The sequence below is a fragment of the Physella acuta genome, unplaced genomic scaffold (genome assembly GCF_028476545.2).
Source record: "Physella acuta isolate Inbredline_101_S28 unplaced genomic scaffold, ASM2847654v3 ptg000524l, whole genome shotgun sequence".
In the NCBI taxonomy this organism is placed as follows: domain Eukaryota; kingdom Metazoa; phylum Mollusca; class Gastropoda; family Physidae; genus Physella; species Physella acuta.
Window position 1 is genome coordinate 49,561 of NW_026732043.1, and position 18,639 is coordinate 68,199.

At 38.5% G+C, this 18,639-nt stretch overlaps 2 protein-coding genes across 2 annotated transcripts; both read left to right on the forward strand.

Moving 5' to 3' along the window:
• The first annotated feature begins 2,499 nt into the window (after window positions 1–2,499).
• LOC131945113 (NXPE family member 2-like) lies at window positions 2,500–3,207 on the forward strand. The gene has a single exon (XM_059306114.1). It carries the CDS (start codon window positions 2,500–2,502, stop codon window positions 3,205–3,207), a length of 708 nt encoding a protein of 235 aa, XP_059162097.1.
• A 12,246-nt stretch (window positions 3,208–15,453) lies between these two features.
• Window positions 15,454–18,370, forward strand: LOC131945115 (protein atonal-like). Its single transcript, XM_059306115.1, has 2 exons — window positions 15,454–15,974; window positions 18,199–18,370. Exons 1-2 carry the CDS (start codon window positions 15,454–15,456, stop codon window positions 18,368–18,370), a joined length of 693 nt encoding a protein of 230 aa, XP_059162098.1.
• Window positions 18,371–18,639: the final 269 nt, after the last annotated feature.

Consider the following 18,639-nt stretch of genomic DNA (forward strand, 5'->3'; position numbering starts at 1 on the left):
CCCCTGGTACCAGACACTTCTATTACAAGACTCCCCTGGTACCAGCAAGTACACTTCTATTACAAGACTCCCCTGGTACCAGCAAGTGCACTTCTATTACAAGACTCCCCTGGTACCAGACACTTCTATTACAAGACTCCCCTGGTACCAGACACTTCTATTACAAGACTCCCCTGGTACCAGACACTTCTATTACAAGACTCCCCTGGTACCAGCAAGTACACTTCTATTACAAGACTCCCCTGGTACCAGACACTTCTATTACAAGACTCCCCTGGTACCAGACACTTCTATTACAAGACTCCCCTGGTACCAGACACTTCTATTACAAGACACCCCTGGTACCAGACACTTCTATTACAAGACTCCCCTGGTACCAGCAAGTACACTTCTATTACAAGACTCCCCTGGTACCAGACACTTCTATTACAAGACTCCCCTGGTACCAGACACTTCTATTACAAGACTCCCCTGGTACCAGACACTTCTATTACAAGACTCCCCTGGTACCAGACACTTCTATTACAAGACTCCCCTGGTACCAGACACTTCTATTACAAGACTCCCCTGGTACCAGACACTTCTATTACAAGATTCCCCTGGTACCAGTAAGTACACTTCTATTACAAGACTCCCCTGGTACCAGACACTTCTATTACAAGACTCCCCTGGTACCAGCAAGTACACTTCTATTACAAGACTCTATTAAAAATCTCACACAAACAAAACATTTTTTTTTGTCTGAACGTAACACAATCAGCGTGGGATTAGCACCAGACATATTAGTTTCATTCTACAGTTTCTGGTTCTCTAATCCAATCAACGCCTGACTCCCCACCTCATTAAAATTGCCGCTTTGCATCCTGGTTAGATTTATGCAAATGTCCCAATACGCAGTTGGCGGGAAATAAAGCGCAGGTACGTGAGGTTGTGGGAACGCCTCCATCTTGATGACCGGATTGAATAATAAAGTATCAGTCTATCCTCACCTGCTGATATAAAGGATTGGGTGGGGAGGGGGGGGGGGGTCTAGGAATTGGTTTACAATCAGCTAGCTGAAAATGATGTCCTTGTTTCACTCAATCTTTGGGCTTGATTAATATTCACAAAAATTAACAAAAATTATTTGTAATTATATAATTTTGTGCTGCTCCTGTTTTCCTTTGTGTTCACACATTAATTCCGTGGGTAAAATAATTTTCTTCCTTTCGAGCATGTTTTCTAAGTTACACTAGTGGCGTTGCGAGAGGTGGGGGGTTGTGCGGGCCGCACCGGGTGACATCATTTAAGGGGGTGACAACAAGGCAAAAAATAGCAAAATATATAGGGAAAAATGATAATTCCACTTAATTGATTCACTCGAGTGTTAAAAAGTCTTTTAAGAGCAAATTTGACAAATCCCGACAAGGTTGGAGGGGGGGGGGGTGCTAATCGAAAGTTTGAGGGGGGATGCAAATCGAAAGTTTGAGGGGGGGTGCGCGCCGGGAAGGGTTGCTACACCTCTGGGGGGTGACACCATTAAGTGCCGCACCTGGTGACACCCGACCTCGCTACGCCACTGAGTTACACTGAATGTTGTTGAATATTCGCTGGCAGTCTGGGCTTTGTGTTTTTACAAGCTTTTATTTAGATCGCAACGTCTGTCTGTTTGTTTGTTTGTGGGTTTGTGGCAAATCTTGTAACTCTATTTTAACCTTTGATCTATTTTTTAATAAAAGTAGATGATTAATTAGTCATTAAAAATTAATTAAACGGTCTTGTACCTACTAAATTAAATAACTCGATAGATTCAATAACAGAAAGGGAAAAAGCTAGCTAGACGCTATCAAACGACCAGTCTGGTGAGCTGTCGTTCACGTCGTATGTTTACAATCGCAGAGACGGCCGATCTAGTGAAGGCTATAAGGGGCAAGTAATATTTTTATTCAAACGCTTTGAAACTAAGGGGAGGTAAAAAAATTAAGAACTTGCTGTTGTCTGTAACGGACGGCTGCTTTCACGAGGCTAATAATCGTCTTTTAGATATCACGATCTACTGATAGTGTTTTAAAGCAAATATTTTTAGTCGTGTCGACTTCATACATAAGGCATCAATAAAAAGTAAAAAAAAAAAAAAATAAGTATAAAAACTTTATAGGAACAAGCCTTTAACTGCACTGAAAATAAGAAAATAAAAATATTGGTCGCTCGTAAGATCGTTTACATTGTTTAGCGGCAAAATCTGGTATATATATATATATATATATATATATATATATATATATATATATATATATAATCAGTTTATCATGTGACGACTGGATACACGGTGGATATTTAGATGTATCACCGCCCCACGACCTTACATGAACTGAAAGAAGTCTGATTAAGTCTATCTGCACGAAACCTCCAGAACGGACAGTTGCTCACAATTTTAAAATATCTACAGAAAATACAGATAACTTTCCAGAGTTACCCCCCTGTCACACGTCAAACAAAAATGTCACCTGTACAACAGCGATGCCTAAAGGCATCTGGACACCTGGCAATATGTGGAAGTCTCTGGTCTGTAAGGACGTAGGGGTCATCAATACAAACTGGACACTAAAATGCCTCAGAAACACATCCGTCTGGATCTTTGGGGACTCAAATGCCAGGATGACCTATGACACTATTCTTGAGCTAACAAAATGTAACAAAACTGAAGGTGGATACCCATTTAGAGGGACATGCACCAAGCCTGAGACTGGACTCACCATAAATGTTTTTTGCCACGAAGGACCGGCGTATACATACTCACAAAGAAATGAAAATTATACCGGGATTCCAAGTTTTATTCAGAAGCTACCAAAAAACCAGAAACATATTCTCATCATTCAGTATTACCTCCACTACACGGCTTCCCATCTCGCTGTGCTGTCGTTACGTATGAAATCTCTGAGAGCCGCCATAGAAAAACTGCTTGAAGAAAATCCCAACGTCTTGATAGGACTCAGAGGTCCTCACATTGCTTCTTTATATTACAATTACAATCATGCAATTGGAGGGGATCCTTTAGGACCCCAGTATATCCATATAATACGAGAAAGGTTCAAAGGCTTAGAAGATAAAGTCGTTTTCTTAGATTTGTGGGAAATGTCCATTGGAATAGAAAACTTTGATTATCATCCACCACAGTATGTAAACCGCGAGATGTTCGAGTTCTTGTTGTCTTTTCAGTGTCAATAGCCCGAAGGACGCTATTCCACAATCTAAATGAACAAATGAATTCTAAGATTTGAAACATTATTATTTGGTTGATTTTTCAGTATTTAATCTGGGGTTTTTTTTCTCGTTTTGTGTAATGCACTTAATAAAACTTCTAAAAATTGAAAAAAAAAAAAAATAAAATAAATAAAAAATGAAAAAAAAAAGATTACTTTTATTTTCTTATTTTCAGTGCATTTAAAACCTTGTTCCTGTTGAGGATTTTTATATTTGTTTTATTTAAATTTCTACCGTTGAATAAAACTTTAAATTAACTAATTTGTTTTAGACATAAATATGCAATGTCTAGTAGACATCTCTGCCATTTATTATTACATTTCCCCAAAACAATAGCCTTCACGTTCCAAAACCGAAAGTTTTTCTTAATGCATTTGGCATTTCATGTTTGATTAAAACACAACATTGACTCGCCTAATTATTCCGTGAAAATTTGTGCTCTTCAACCTGAGATTCCAGCACCGAGGTACTTTTCATGAGGTACTTTTGATGAGGTATTTTTGATGAGGTAATTTTAATGAGGTACTTTTGATGAGATACTTTTGATGAGGTACTTTTGATGAGACACTTTTGATGAGGTACTTTGGATGAGGTATTTTTGATGAGGTATTTTTGATGAGGTAATTTTAATGAGGTACTTTTAAGGAGATACATTTGATGAGGTACTTTTTATCAGGTACTTTGGGTGAGGTACTTTTGATTAGGTACTTGTTATGAGGTACTTTGGATGAGGTACTTTTGATGAGGTACTTTTGATGATGCAATTTTATTGGGGTACTTTAGGTGTTGAATAAAACTCTTCATTAGTTGACGACGATTGTTATTAATGATGCTAATGAGAGAGTAAATCGTACATAAAATCCATCATTTATTTTATGTTTGTTTTCCTTTAAATAAAAAAAAAATGTTTAAGACGAACTAGAATGAAGGTGTGCGCCTACAGCGATTATGATTTGAGTATTGGCCACATGAGACCAGGCATTTACATTTAAAAATTAGGAAAATGTCAAGTTGTTTGCATTCAGTTGAAGCAAGTCACAAACGGATCAATTTATAGCAAGTTGAAAACATCAGTACATTGTCAACTTATCTTTTGTTGATATTTTGAACTTTAGAAACACCAACTCACCAAATCTAGTCTTGATTTTTTGTAGTTTCAAATCATCAACTCATCTAGACTGATATTTTGTAATTCTAAAATTCCAACCAATATTGCTTTATATTTGGTAGTTTTAAAACACTAACTCAACTAGTGTTATATTTTGTAATTCTAAAGCATCAAACAATCTAGTCTTATATTTGAAATTCTAAAACACCTACTCAACTAATCTCATATTTTGTAGTTTTAAACACCTACTCAACTAGTTTTATATTTTGTATTTTTAAAACACCAACCCAACTAATCTCATATTTTGTAGTTTTAAACACCAACTCAACTAGTCTTATATTTTGTAGTTTTAAAACACCAACCCAACTAATCTCATATTTTGTAGTTTTAAACACCAACTCAACTAGTCTTATATTTTGTAGTTTTAAAACACCAACTCAACTAGTCGTATATTTTATAGTTTTAAACACCAACTCCCCCACACCCCCCTCCCCCTCCAAAAAAAAATCCTGATCCTATATTATATACACGTGGCACGCGACGATGACATAATCATCTCACAGCTCTATTTGACCCAGATAAACTAGCAGACGTGAGTCCCCCCTGCCTGGGTAGGGGTTGCTGATATATGACCCAGATCGTTCGTCGCGGTTGGGGCCCCTACAAAGCTCCGTCATGGCGCACTGTGGCCATTGTGGGCGCTAATCGATGTTGATGGACCCGTGAATGTGTCCGTGGCTCACTTTGCTGGGGCTATAATTAAATATTTCCCGCCATCATTAACTACTCGACTTATTTATAGTCCGCGGCATAAATCTTTAGACAGCAGGAAGGCGCGGCTATGACGTCATCTCACGCGCTGGTTCCCCCCCACAGTGCTCATTAGTCCGTTTTAACAGCTGCCTTTCGTAGTGTTGTTGTCGTATCATCGCCGTTTATTTAGTAGCTTCTCTAGATTTAGTGAGGGGAGGAGGTGGTAGGTGATGACTTCGAGATTCATAGAATATTAATCTTAATTTGTTATTATTGGGAAGAAGACGATGACGGAAAGATGTGGTATCAAATATTCATCTTTTTATTTTATTTTTAAAGGGGGGAGGGGGTCTATAGCAATATTGATTTAAAAAAAACACTAACATGACAATAAATTAAGTAAAATATATTTTGACAGGAATTTTTATTCAGTTTAAACAGAAATACTTGTGGTGTATATGACTTTATGGGCATTACGGCAGTGCTACAGTGGCATCTACAAGTCAACTACAAGTCAACTACACGTCAAATAAAATCAAATACACGTCTACTAAAAAGCAACTACACGTCAACTAGAGGTCAACTACACCACTATTCTTAGTAGACAGCCACTAGTCAGCAAAAAAAAAACTTAAAATTTTCTGTGCGCAAAATCAGGGTGTCAACCCCCCCCCCCCCTACAAAATCAGGTTGTCAACCACCACCCCCCCCCCCCTACAAGGACAGCATAACCGAAAGAATAAGGTACCATCTTTATCAAACAGGACGGAAGCTTGTGATATAAATGGATATATGTGGATATGTCTTAATTCGTGGTTAATTTAATAGGGCAAAAAAATGGTGTCACCGGTTTCACCTCATCAGTCCTTACAACCCCCCTCCCCCATCCCACCTTACCCCACCCCCACATTTGCGACTGTTGTTTCCGAGAGTCTCAAGCAGGGGTGGACTAGCTGTGTCCAGGAGGCCCAGGAAATTTTTAAAGGGGCCCCAACGTCGGAAATTTTCATCGTACATTTGTTCGCATTCGAAGCCTCAATTCTATCGTCTTGATTTGAAGGAATAGAATTGATAAAAGGGAGAAATACCAACAATATTTTTTATCATAACATTAATAAGACTATTACAGCACCTTTCCCTAAGGGGCCACCGAACTTTTTTCATTTGGCCCACCTGGATGTTTCCCAGGTAGACTGGTCTTAAGAACTTAAAGTGCACAATGACACACGTTTATACTGGCTAAAATTAGAATGTCACTACTTAATGATGTGTTCATGCGTGAAAGTAAAAGCTGGGCTTAATTAGTACTTTCCAATAATTTTCAACTAAAAATATCTCCCTCCGCTTAATTACCGCCCGACCTTAATTAGGGGCACGCTCCTCCTCCCCTTCAAGCACGTGCCTTTTGAACCCGTTTTTTCGCGCGCGACTTTTGTTGACACGTGACACATTGTTGGATTATTACAGCATCCGTCTGACCCAACAGTGACCCACACGCACCAACCCGCACCGGTGCGACTCGGGGTCTTCCTTCTATTGTTTTAGCTCTGCGCACCGCCGTCGCCAAGATGGAAGTCAGCTGCGAAATAGGGGCGCGGCGGCGCACGGGGTGTCAAAGGTCAATCGATGCAAGGGACGTCACTGCGATGCCGTTTGGTAGCGCGGGGTTTTAGAGCATGATTATTTGATGAGGTCAGTGTGTCGTGGCGGGCGTGCACGCGTTTCTACTGGCGGTCATTGATGTGGCTGTCAGTCAAATCGTCCGTGTCCTCTCCGTTTAAGGGTTTCGACTTTTATCCAAATGGAGGGAATGAATTAAAAATGAGCCACTCTTGAACAATAGTAATTTGTAGGGCGTTTTCAGCATCTGCCTTTATTTCGGGGATTAGCTTTGTTTCGTTTTATTTTGACTTGTTCCATTAATTTATAAAACAATCCTAACTAGATCTAGAATATTTTTAAAACTAAAAAAAAATATAACTCAAATAGTAAAGAAAGCTTTGTTTTACTTAGATAAGAAAATAAATAAATATATATGAGTGGGTGCAGGGCCGGCGCTACCTATAAGGCGAACTAGGCGGTCGCCTAGGGCGCCATCCCTAGGTGGGCGCAAAAAGGTTTAATCGCTATTATCAAAAAGTACCTAACAATTAATAAATTTGATTATCTTTTATAACCTATAGATGGTAATACACGAAGTCGAAACGATCTATTTCGGCGCCCAGGACAAACTATCAATTTTGCACCCCCACCCCAAAATTAGGTCTATTTAGGCCTATGTTCAAAGTTTTGTACTTATTTGGTAATTTTGATGAATCGTTTAGATTTGGGAGTAACGGTAGAGGGCTGTTGCTGATATGGTTTCGTAGGTATAAAGTATCGAAGTGTTAAAGTGTCGTATTTTTTATTTGGCTGTTTTGTAGTAGTAGGTCCATTGAAATCTGATTGGTAATAGAGAAATGAGGATGTAGGTGATGACGTATCGTTGTTCTGGAGTCCGAAAGTATCGAGTCTTGTGGTATTAAGGTATCGAATTGTGTTGACTGTTATCGTGTAGTAGTAGGTCCTGTTAAATCGTTGTTGATAGGGAGTATCGTTTGTAGAGCTTGGTGAAGTTAAGCGAGGTGGTATAGTAGTTCTGGAACATCGAGTCTAGTTATGTTTACTTATCGAAGTTTGATATGTGATGTAAATGTAGTAGAATTTGATTATATAGAGTAGTCGAGTTTATCGTAAGTTAAATCATTTCAATTCAGGACGGAACACACAACAAATAAAGGCAGCGTTCTCTATCTGAATTTTTTTAGTTTTTAGGGAATCTATTTTACCACTCTTAAAGTATTAATATATAATATAGGCTGGAATTTATAACTAACGGTAAACTTTGCTTTTTTATTTTCAAATTATAATCTTTATATGTTTAATCACTAATAGTAGCAATGTCTTTAACAATTACCCGTATCTATCTATATATATAATTCTCTTCTTCGAGCCGTTAGAAAACAAGCTGCAAGCGCCTCCTTGCAGTCCCCTCTCTTTCTCTCTATTGCAACCCCCCCCCCCCCCCAAAACCCCCTCAACTGGTCAGGTGAGTTGTAGTTCACGCTAAATATTTACAAAACAATCGTAGAGCCAGGTTTGGTGACGGCTATTAGGGGCAGATAATTCAGTTTGAAACTATTTTAAACTTGGAGGAGGTAACTAAGAAGAGGCTGCTTTCACGGGGGGGGGGGAGAGAGAGAGAGAGAATGGGGGTTTAGTGTTTTAAAGCAAATATTTTCAGTGGCAGCATTGGTACTGTCGAATTTACAAATTATGAACTACTGAAAAGTATAAAATAAAACAACTAAATAGTTGCGTATGATACGCTGCGGGTCGGCTCGTTTGAATTATTTGAAATACGTCCCTTTAATTAGGGGATCCAAATTTTTTTTGAATGCTTTATACCAGGGGTCGGCAACCTTTTGAAGCGAAAGAGCCAAAAGTTACAATTTTCAAAATTTCCTTGGTTTTAAAGAGCCACTAACATTTTTTTTAATTACAAGTATTTTATTTTTTTATTAAGATTATTAGTATTTGTGCAAGGAGCTGGAGAGCCGCACCTTGATATCAAAAGAGCCGCATGCGGCTCGCGAGCCGCAGGTTGCCGATCCCTGCTTTATACTGTATGTGTTAGCATAATATAATGTTGTCAATAACAATTTACTAGAAGTATGTTATAACAAAGCTACCGTGTGTAGACTTTCAAACAAAACTTAGGGTTAAGTAGTAATTTAGTAACATATATTCTTTTGACATGGTTACATAGATAATATACAAGATTTGTTCCATTTATTATGTAATGAAATTTAAAACGTTTTATTGCGTTTTTCAAGCAAGTCTTTGTTACACTTGGTTAATTTAGATATTCTTGTAAAAGTCATTTCCCTTGAAAAAATTTTTTTGGTATTTGGATTTCCAAATGGGAGATAATTCGTTGCTTAACTTTACATTCATTTCAAATTTCCTCACCTTAGGTTGACCGCTTACTTATAAATACAATTTTTTATTTTTGCTGTTGTAAAAATTACATAGAGCATAAGTTCTAAACAAATAAGTTTAGTATGTCTTCTTAGCATTATCAAGTTGAAAAATAAATACATTAGTAGCCGTTGTAGATTGCAATACTTAATGTTTGTAGACAAACAACAAATGCGTCTAAAATCGTCTTAGTCGCAAATTAATCATCTAATTAACTAAGTATCACCCTCTCCTAAGGGATTCATATACAACAATTGTATGCTATAAAATCTATAAAATCTATAACATTTGTTAAATTTTATTTTTCAAAAACAAACCAAAAAAATCGTTGCATAATCACATACTAAAGACATTTTACAATTATACCTAAAGACAGTCAAGCTTTGAACAGATACGTTCCGTTCTGGAACTCACCTTGGGAGGACTGCAGAGAGCCCAATACCACAAGAAATATGTGTTTTCTTCGGTGTTTTTTTTTTCCAGACGGGGGGGGGGGTATGTCGTAAAGTACAAAGTAGACTCGTGGACTTTGCAACAATTTCAACAGAATGTGATTACGCTTGCAAACTGGAATTGAAGGAATTAGTACACACTTTTGCGCGAAGGAGGCAAGTAAATTTGATTTTCATATCTACTCATAACGTGTATGCAATTGATAATAAATTAATGTCACTTTAAATTAATTGTTTTCTTATACATATGTTTTAGTAATTAATTTGTGTGAAAGGGGGTGTTTTAATAAGTTTTGCACAGGGCGCTAAATAACCTGGCACCGGCACTGTGTAGGTGCCTTTAAAAAAGATCTAAAATTGCTAGAGGAACGTCAGTAAAAATATGCCATTTCAGAGAGTTTGAAAACAAAATATTTTAGACTTTACTGCTAAAAAAATGTAATAAAACAAAAAAGATGCAAGGTTACACTTATTTTAATATATAAAGTGTTACCTAACTTATTTTGTTTAAAATAACGTTGCTTTATACTTTAGTATCTATTGGATACCTTTACTAATATTTAGGAAGAGACCCACGTGAGGTATGTGGATATTGATGGTGAGGTATGTGGATGTTGATAGTGAGGTATGTGGATATTGATGGTGAGGTATGTGGATATTGATAGTGAGATATGAGGTGTTGATGGTGGGGTATGTAGATATTGATATTGCGGTATGTGGATATTGATGGTGAGGTATGTGGATGTTGATAGTGAGATATGAGGTGTTGATGGTGGGGTATGTAGATATTGATATTGCGGTATGTGGATATTGATGGTGAGGTATGTGGATATTGATAGTGAGATATGAGGTGTTGATGGTGGTGTATGTAGATATTGATATTGCGGTATGTGGATATTGATGGTGAGGTATGTGGATGTAGATAGTGAGGTATGTGGATGTTGATAGTGAGGTATGAGGTGTTGATGGTGGGGTTTCTGTCTGCGGTGTAGTTGGTAGAGTACACGTGTATACCACGCGGGATACTTGTAGCGAAATGGAAAGTAAATCTATTGCCGACTTGGGTGTAAGCTATGACTAGTAAAACCCGTCTCATCCAGTTGCTATATCCTTAACAAACAGGACTCGGAACGTGTAACCAAGTACTTCCGACACTTAAGAGACGGATGGTTTGAGGGTCTTCATCTTTTTAGTGAAGCGAAATCCACTCTTGTGCATGGATTTGGTTGGGAAGACAAATATTCTAACCACTTCCTAGCTGGATGTGAAAGGTCAAAGAGTAAGGGTCGATAGAGAGTTTGGTGACGGCTATTAGGGGCAGATAATTCAGTTTGAAACTATTTTAAACTTGGAGGAGGTAACTAAGAAGAGGCTGCTTTCACGGGGGGGGGGGGAGAGAGAGAGAGAGAATGGGGGTTTAGTGTTTTAAAGCAAATATTTTCAGTGGCAGCATTGGTACTGTCGAATTTACAAATTATGAACTACTGAAAAGTATAAAATAAAACAACTAAATAGTTGCGTATGATACAATTATACCTAAAGACAGTCAAGCTTTGAACAGATACGTTCCGTTCTGGAACTCACCTTGGGAGGACTGCAGAGAGCCCAATACCACAAGAAATATGTGTTTTCTTCGGTGTTTTTTTTTTCCAGACGGGGGGGGGGGTATGTCGTAAAGTACAAAGTAGACTCGTGGACTTTGCAACAATTTCAACAGAATGTGATTACGCTTGCAAACTGGAATTGAAGGAATTAGTACACACTTTTGCGCGAAGGAGGCAAGTAAATTTGATTTTCATATCTACTCATAACGTGTATGCAATTGATAATAAATTAATGTCACTTTAAATTAATTGTTTTCTTATACATATGTTTTAGTAATTAATTTGTGTGAAAGGGGGTGTTTTAATAAGTTTTGCACAGGGCGCTAAATAACCTGGCACCGGCACTGTGTAGGTGCCTTTAAAAAAGATCTAAAATTGCTAGAGGAACGTCAGTAAAAATATGCCATTTCAGAGAGTTTGAAAACAAAATATTTTAGACTTTACTGCTAAAAAAATGTAATAAAACAAAAAAGATGCAAGGTTACACTTATTTTAATATATAAAGTGTTACCTAACTTATTTTGTTTAAAATAACGTTGCTTTATACTTTAGTATCTATTGGATACCTTTACTAATATTTAGGAAGAGACCCACGTGAGGTATGTGGATATTGATGGTGAGGTATGTGGATGTTGATAGTGAGGTATGTGGATATTGATGGTGAGGTATGTGGATATTGATAGTGAGATATGAGGTGTTGATGGTGGGGTATGTAGATATTGATATTGCGGTATGTGGATATTGATGGTGAGGTATGTGGATGTTGATAGTGAGATATGAGGTGTTGATGGTGGGGTATGTAGATATTGATATTGCGGTATGTGGATATTGATGGTGAGGTATGTGGATATTGATAGTGAGATATGAGGTGTTGATGGTGGTGTATGTAGATATTGATATTGCGGTATGTGGATATTGATGGTGAGGTATGTGGATGTAGATAGTGAGGTATGTGGATGTTGATAGTGAGGTATGAGGTGTTGATGGTGGGGTTTCTGTCTGCGGTGTAGTTGGTAGAGTACACGTGTATACCACGCGGGATACTTGTAGCGAAATGGAAAGTAAATCTATTGCCGACTTGGGTGTAAGCTATGACTAGTAAAACCCGTCTCATCCAGTTGCTATATCCTTAACAAACAGGACTCGGAACGTGTAACCAAGTACTTCCGACACTTAAGAGACGGATGGTTTGAGGGTCTTCATCTTTTTAGTGAAGCGAAATCCACTCTTGTGCATGGATTTGGTTGGGAAGACAAATATTCTAACCACTTCCTAGCTGGATGTGAAAGGTCAAAGAGTAAGGGTCGATAGAATTCTCAGTGTTTGTAGGGGCATGCCCTGGGCAGGATGGTGTATAGAACCGGGCTGGTGGGATTTAAAAAAATATCAACTTTATCTGTCAATGAGGGCGTGTCGTCTCGGCGACCTTGACCTTCAGCTATTAAACCCAGCTGTATTCTGAGTAGATATGGCTGGACGAGGTTCAGTTTCTTACTTTGTAGTATCGCTTGGTTAAAGTGAACAACTTGGCCGGTCTTCATTATGTTGTAGTTGCAGCTCGTTTTTTTTTTAAATTAATATTAGACCATTGGTCGGTTTATCTTAAATATAAACATCAATCAAACAATGGATAAATATGTACACATATTATATAAAAATATTAACGGTTTATATCGAAATAGGTCCTAATAATCATAATAATAAGAAAAGTACACATATACTCAACTGAGTTCTTAGAAAGACAGACTTATGTAAACTTAAATACCCCTATCAATTGTACATGAAAACCGATATAAACTGTATATAAAACCCACTTCAAACCATACAGAGGCGTAGCGACCCTTCCCGGCGCCCGGGGACAAACTTTTGATTTGCACCCCCCCCCCCTCAAGATTTCGATTTGCACCACCCATCTCAAACTTGCGATTTGCACCCCCTAAGGTCGGCGCCCGGGGACATTTGTCCCCCCTGCCCCCCTCCCCCCCCCCCCCCCCCGCCCCCCCCCCCCCCCCCCCCGTTACGCCTCTGAAACCATATAAGAAAATCAATATAAACCGTATATAAAACCCACTTCAAACAATAGAAACAAATATAAACCGTATACAAAACAACTTCAAACCCTACATGAGAACCTATTTTAAAAAACATATAGTCTATCCTAATTTATAAAAGGCCATGTGCGCTCTTCTCTCTCTCTCTCTCTTTCTCTGTCCGCAAAAAATTTTCGCCGGACATCACGTCAGAATCGGCAGCGGTATATGGAGAACTTTTTACGGACTTTTGTTGAAAATAATATGTTAGATGTTTTAAATGTATAACCACAATTTTACTTAAAGAAGAAAAATAAAAATTAAAGGCGTATTCGAATGTAGAGAAACAGTATTATTTATGCAACCGGAAAAGCATTAATATATGTGAAAAAGAACGCATAAAACTGTGACGTCACTATTGCTTATACATTAACTAATGACGTCATCTGCCGTGTTAAGAATGAAAAGAAATGAACTATTTCATTCAAATTTGATTTAGATCTACGTACACTATGAAATGTATACAATACAATTTTTTCCGGCCTAAACTCATAAAATTTATTTTATGTATTTGGATTCTAGATCTAGAGATTCTAGATCTAGACTAAATCTAAATCTAAATCTACGCAATAACTAGATCTAGACGTAGACGCTAAGATCTAGATTTAGACTCTAACTTCTCTAAAATCAATTCCAAAAATAAATGTCTATATTAGGACTAAACTATTTCAAGACTTATTTATTTTATACAAAATCTTTGTTTGGAACTGGCTAATTTGGGATAAAAAATTAATTTGAAAGAATAGGCATATTCGCGTAAGTTAAGATTTTAAAATACGTGTTTCATTCTCCGTATTTTATAAGGTGCCTAAATAGCGGAGATGTTAGTGTACATTAAACCACGCAGGTGGTGCGGGTTCGAGACACAGCAAGTCAACTTGGTTAATGTATTCTTTTTTATTATGCTCGGGCTAAATTTAAAAAAAAAATTCTTTTAGGAATCTAGATCTAGATCTAGATTGTCGGGTGTCCGATAGGGCACTTCCCGGCGCCGCAGGCGCTTCAAATTTGGCATGATCTTGCCTTGGTGCGACAGAACACGGGGGCCGGTTGGCCGAAAAGTCTACGATGTGGGGGTCAAAACTGACCTCGACTGACCGGTACCTTATATGAGCTATAAATCGAAAAAAAATGTCCACGGAGGAACCTCTTCATAACTCTTGAGGTCGTAGACCGACCTTCGGGCGAATTAATTAAGCATTCAAATTCTCAATGTTTTCGAAAGCCTAAGCGAAGCTGGGCAGCATGCCTAGTATATATATAAAACACTTCAAACCCTGTATGAAAACCACTATCAACGTAAAACCTGATCTTCTTTAGCATTAACCCCCCTTCAAAGGCATCATTAGAGTTATCCCCCCGTATCAACAAACGCGGGTGAATATTAAACTTAATGACCCCGTCACAACAACGCGGTCAGTCATCAATCTATGCTGTAATAAAACCATTCGGTGGCTGGGCTTTCCTCCAGCGTCTCATCCCTCCAACCCTCCCCTACCGGTCTTCTCCGGGAAGCGACCAATCAACGAGTTAGGTAAAGAGCAGGTAAAGTGGGCGTGGTCTTGTGGCCAGTGAAGCGTTGCCTCCCGGTGAGCGGTACCTGATCGATTTTTGTCTCACCTGAGTCGTACAGTCCCGGGGGTGAGGGAGTTATAAAAAAAAAGTTTTACCTGTGGGCTAATCGCTGTGTTATCGATGAGCTCACGAGGCCAATAATTCACGATCTGTTGGGGAGTGGGGGGAGCGCTCACGGCAAATATAAACAGGCACCTCCGCGTTTCCGGCCACTCCAGGTAGAGAGGTGCTTCTCTCAAGACTCGAGGCTGAGACCGCTGGAACTTGGTCTTATTTCAGAGATACATCCGGGATAACAAGCTCGGTCCTATCACTAGACCAGCATCTTCCTGTAGCCATTTGAGGAAAGCGGCTTCAAGAAACAAGCAAATATTCATTGTCGGAAACAGTAAACCGGTTGCCGGAAAAAAAAAAACATTAATTGTCAGAAACAGGAAAGTGGTTGCCAGGATACAAACAATCATTTGTTGTTGGAAACAAGAAATCCGCTTGCCGGAAACAGAAGAAAAAAAAAATTCCGACACAGACAACCAGTTAACGGAAACTGGTAATCAATAATTTCCGGAAACAAATTGTCGGCAACAAGACAGAGCTGGTTACCGGAAACGATGACTGCACACGGAGATAAACCGGCGGAGAGAAAGCGCAGGCGTGACGTCATCAAAGAAACACGCAGCTCGTCAAAAGATGACGTCAAACACTTCAAACAGTGCGAGGCTCAGGGCGCGTGCTTCCCCGTGACCGGCGCCCACGTCACGGAAACCTGCACGTCTCCGGCACCACGCGTGCCGCTACACGAGCACTGTTCTGGCACCGCGCAGATCAACACCCCAGCAGACTACAGTTCTGTTTGGTCGACCTACCATTCGCCGAAAACCACCGAGTACAGTAGCTCCTGTTTATTCGATCTAGGCACAGACGCCCTAAACATTTATACGAGTTTCAGCGCCTGCGAGAAGGGGAAACAATCCAGCACAATATTTGACAATGTTGCTACTGAATCTGATCGAGGGTGCATGAGCAACCTATTCCAAAGCTATTGCTCGTACTACACTCACAGTGACCTTGACAACAAGGGGTCGCCTTCAGTACAGGAAGGTCAAGATGGTGACGTAGTGGTTAAAAGGCGGTGAGTATATTTAAAAAATAGAAACATCTAAAACATAATTATAATAGCCTTTTAAGTAGTTTTCTAGCAATAGCAATACAGATTCCTTTTTATTTCCATTAATTAAATTCATTAGGCTACACCAGGGGTCGGCAACCTGCGGCTCGCGAGCCGCATGCGGCTCTTTTGATGTCAAGATGCGGCTCTCCAGTTCCATAATAATTATATTATTTTCGAAACTCAAAAACATTATAAATTAAAAAACAAAAACAACTTTAAACAAAATTTAAAAAAAACAACAACGAGAACTGGTGGAGTAGAGCGTATATGAACAGCTAACAGCAGTGTTTATTCCAGACTTTTTTTCTCCGGGGTGGGGGGGGGCGTGGACTCTCTTCGGGGGTGGGGGGGGGGGTAGCCGAATAGATGCCTGGAAGAAACACTGGCGGACAGCCGATGGGCATTAGGCCCAGCCCCACAAGTGTGCTGTGGCCAGCCCACTGGCAATGGTTCCATGTTTTCCACTACCGAAGTGCACAAAAAAAAGTTCGTGGCTCTTTAAAAATTGGGAAATTTTGCAGATTGTAACTTTTGGCTCTTCCGTCTCAAAAGGTTGCCGACCCCTTGGCTACACTAAGATTAATTATGGTATTGTTATTTATATAGTTTAATCAATCCATTTAAAATAAAACTTTAAATGTTTTTTAAATTATTCTTTTCGTTGTTTTTTTTTTTTCCAAACTGGCAGCTGAGCATATGCCTATTTATAACTAATAAGTTGATTTATTTTAATTTTAAAAGTAAATCAATTTCTTGGTTTTCCACCACTTTTCTTCCGGGATAAACTATTACATTTATAGGAACGAAAATTGACTCCTATATACACACAAAATTACAACTGAAAATCAACTGAAGTCTTTCGGTTGCAGAAATTACTTTAGAGCCCCACTAATTATAACCTACATTACAGTTAGTTTATTGCTGTGCAGGACTTTATATTTTTAGAGCCCCATAACTGTTAGTTTACTTACGATGCAGACAATTGTTTACAATCCCATAAATTACGTCCTATATTTCAGTTTGTTTACTTGCGGTGTAGACAATTGTTTAGAGCCCCATTAATTATATCCTACTTTACAGTTAGTTTATGTGTCTGGTTTTATATTAACTAGTTAAAAAAATGTGTAGGTGCTAACAGTGGCGTAGCCAGGAGTTAGTCATGGGAGGGGTTATAACCCCCCTAATCCCCCCTTGCCTACGCCAATGGGAGCTAAACTACTAATATTGTTTCCGGATTATTGATTAATGCTCGTGTTAGTGACAAAAATAATAATTATTGATAGCAATTGATTTCCTCGTTAACGATTGGGTAGCTAGGTGTTTATGTTTCGATGATATACATTGAAATATACTTTGAAATCAGATCTATATATAAACAAGTTATTTCTAAAATACAAAACAACAGAAACGTCCAATTTTTATAGGGTCGGCAACATACGGCTCGCGAGCCGCATGCGGCTCTTTTGACGTCCAGATGCGGCTCTCCAGCTACTTGCTCAAATATTAATATTTATATAATTTCATTTTTACTTGACGGTGGGGTACTACTTTACCCTGCGTTCAGTAAGATAGAAGATAAGCCTGGTGAGAACCAAAGGATAGAAGCAAACGACGCAAGTTATTCAAACCGATATCCAAGCCAGTTAGCGTTTGCCGTGTTGAGGCCTGCATGGCTAATTGAAGACACCACCTGAGCCGGTGATATCCGTAAAGAAAAAATAAAATAAAAATTAACAGCTTCTAAAGTGGATTGAGATAGTTTTAGAATAATAATATTTGATTACTAATTTTACAATTCTGGCGAAACATGTCTATGTTTTTATATGAATAAATATTATTTCATATTTATAGCTATTTATTTTAAATAACAAATCAACTTTATTTACCTAATCCTAATCAAATACCGAATATTGAACTAAAAATGTTGTGGCTCTTTAAAAACTGTAAAATTTTGTAAATTGTAACTTCTGGCTCTTGCGTATCAAAAGGTTGCCGACCCCTGTTATAGGGGATTTATAATGTTTTTTGTACGCGTAAATTTCATCTAATCCCTGATGTTTGTTTATGCTCTAAATAATAAAATGCATTATTATTTCTCGAAGTTGTATTCTTATTTTGATATTGTTTGGTATTTTGTGATGTAATATAAAATACAAGATGTAGTAATGTGATTTTTTTTTTTCAGATCAAGTGCGAACGCCAGAGAACGCAAGCGGATGCAAAGCATGAACGCAGCGTTCGATCGTCTGCGAGATGTCATCCCATCTTTTGGCGGGAACCGGAAGTTGTCTAAATACGAAACATTGCAGATGGCCCAGAGCTACATAAACGCTCTGGAAGATGTATTAAAACACTGAGTTCTGTTCCTACGTCACCATACCACCGAATGTTGCCAGCAGACGATCAATTATTTTAATGAAACTAATTATCCAATGCGTAATTACACTAATAGGCTAAAAAGCCCAAATTGTATATAATATTGTTCCGATTTTTGTATGCAAAATCAATCAAAATCATTTTACGTAATTGTTCATTACTAGTTATTAACGAACGTCACTTTTCTCCTCGCCCATGTTTGAGCGCAAGTGCTCATAGTCAGGGCGTGTGATGTCTGAGTATGTGTGTG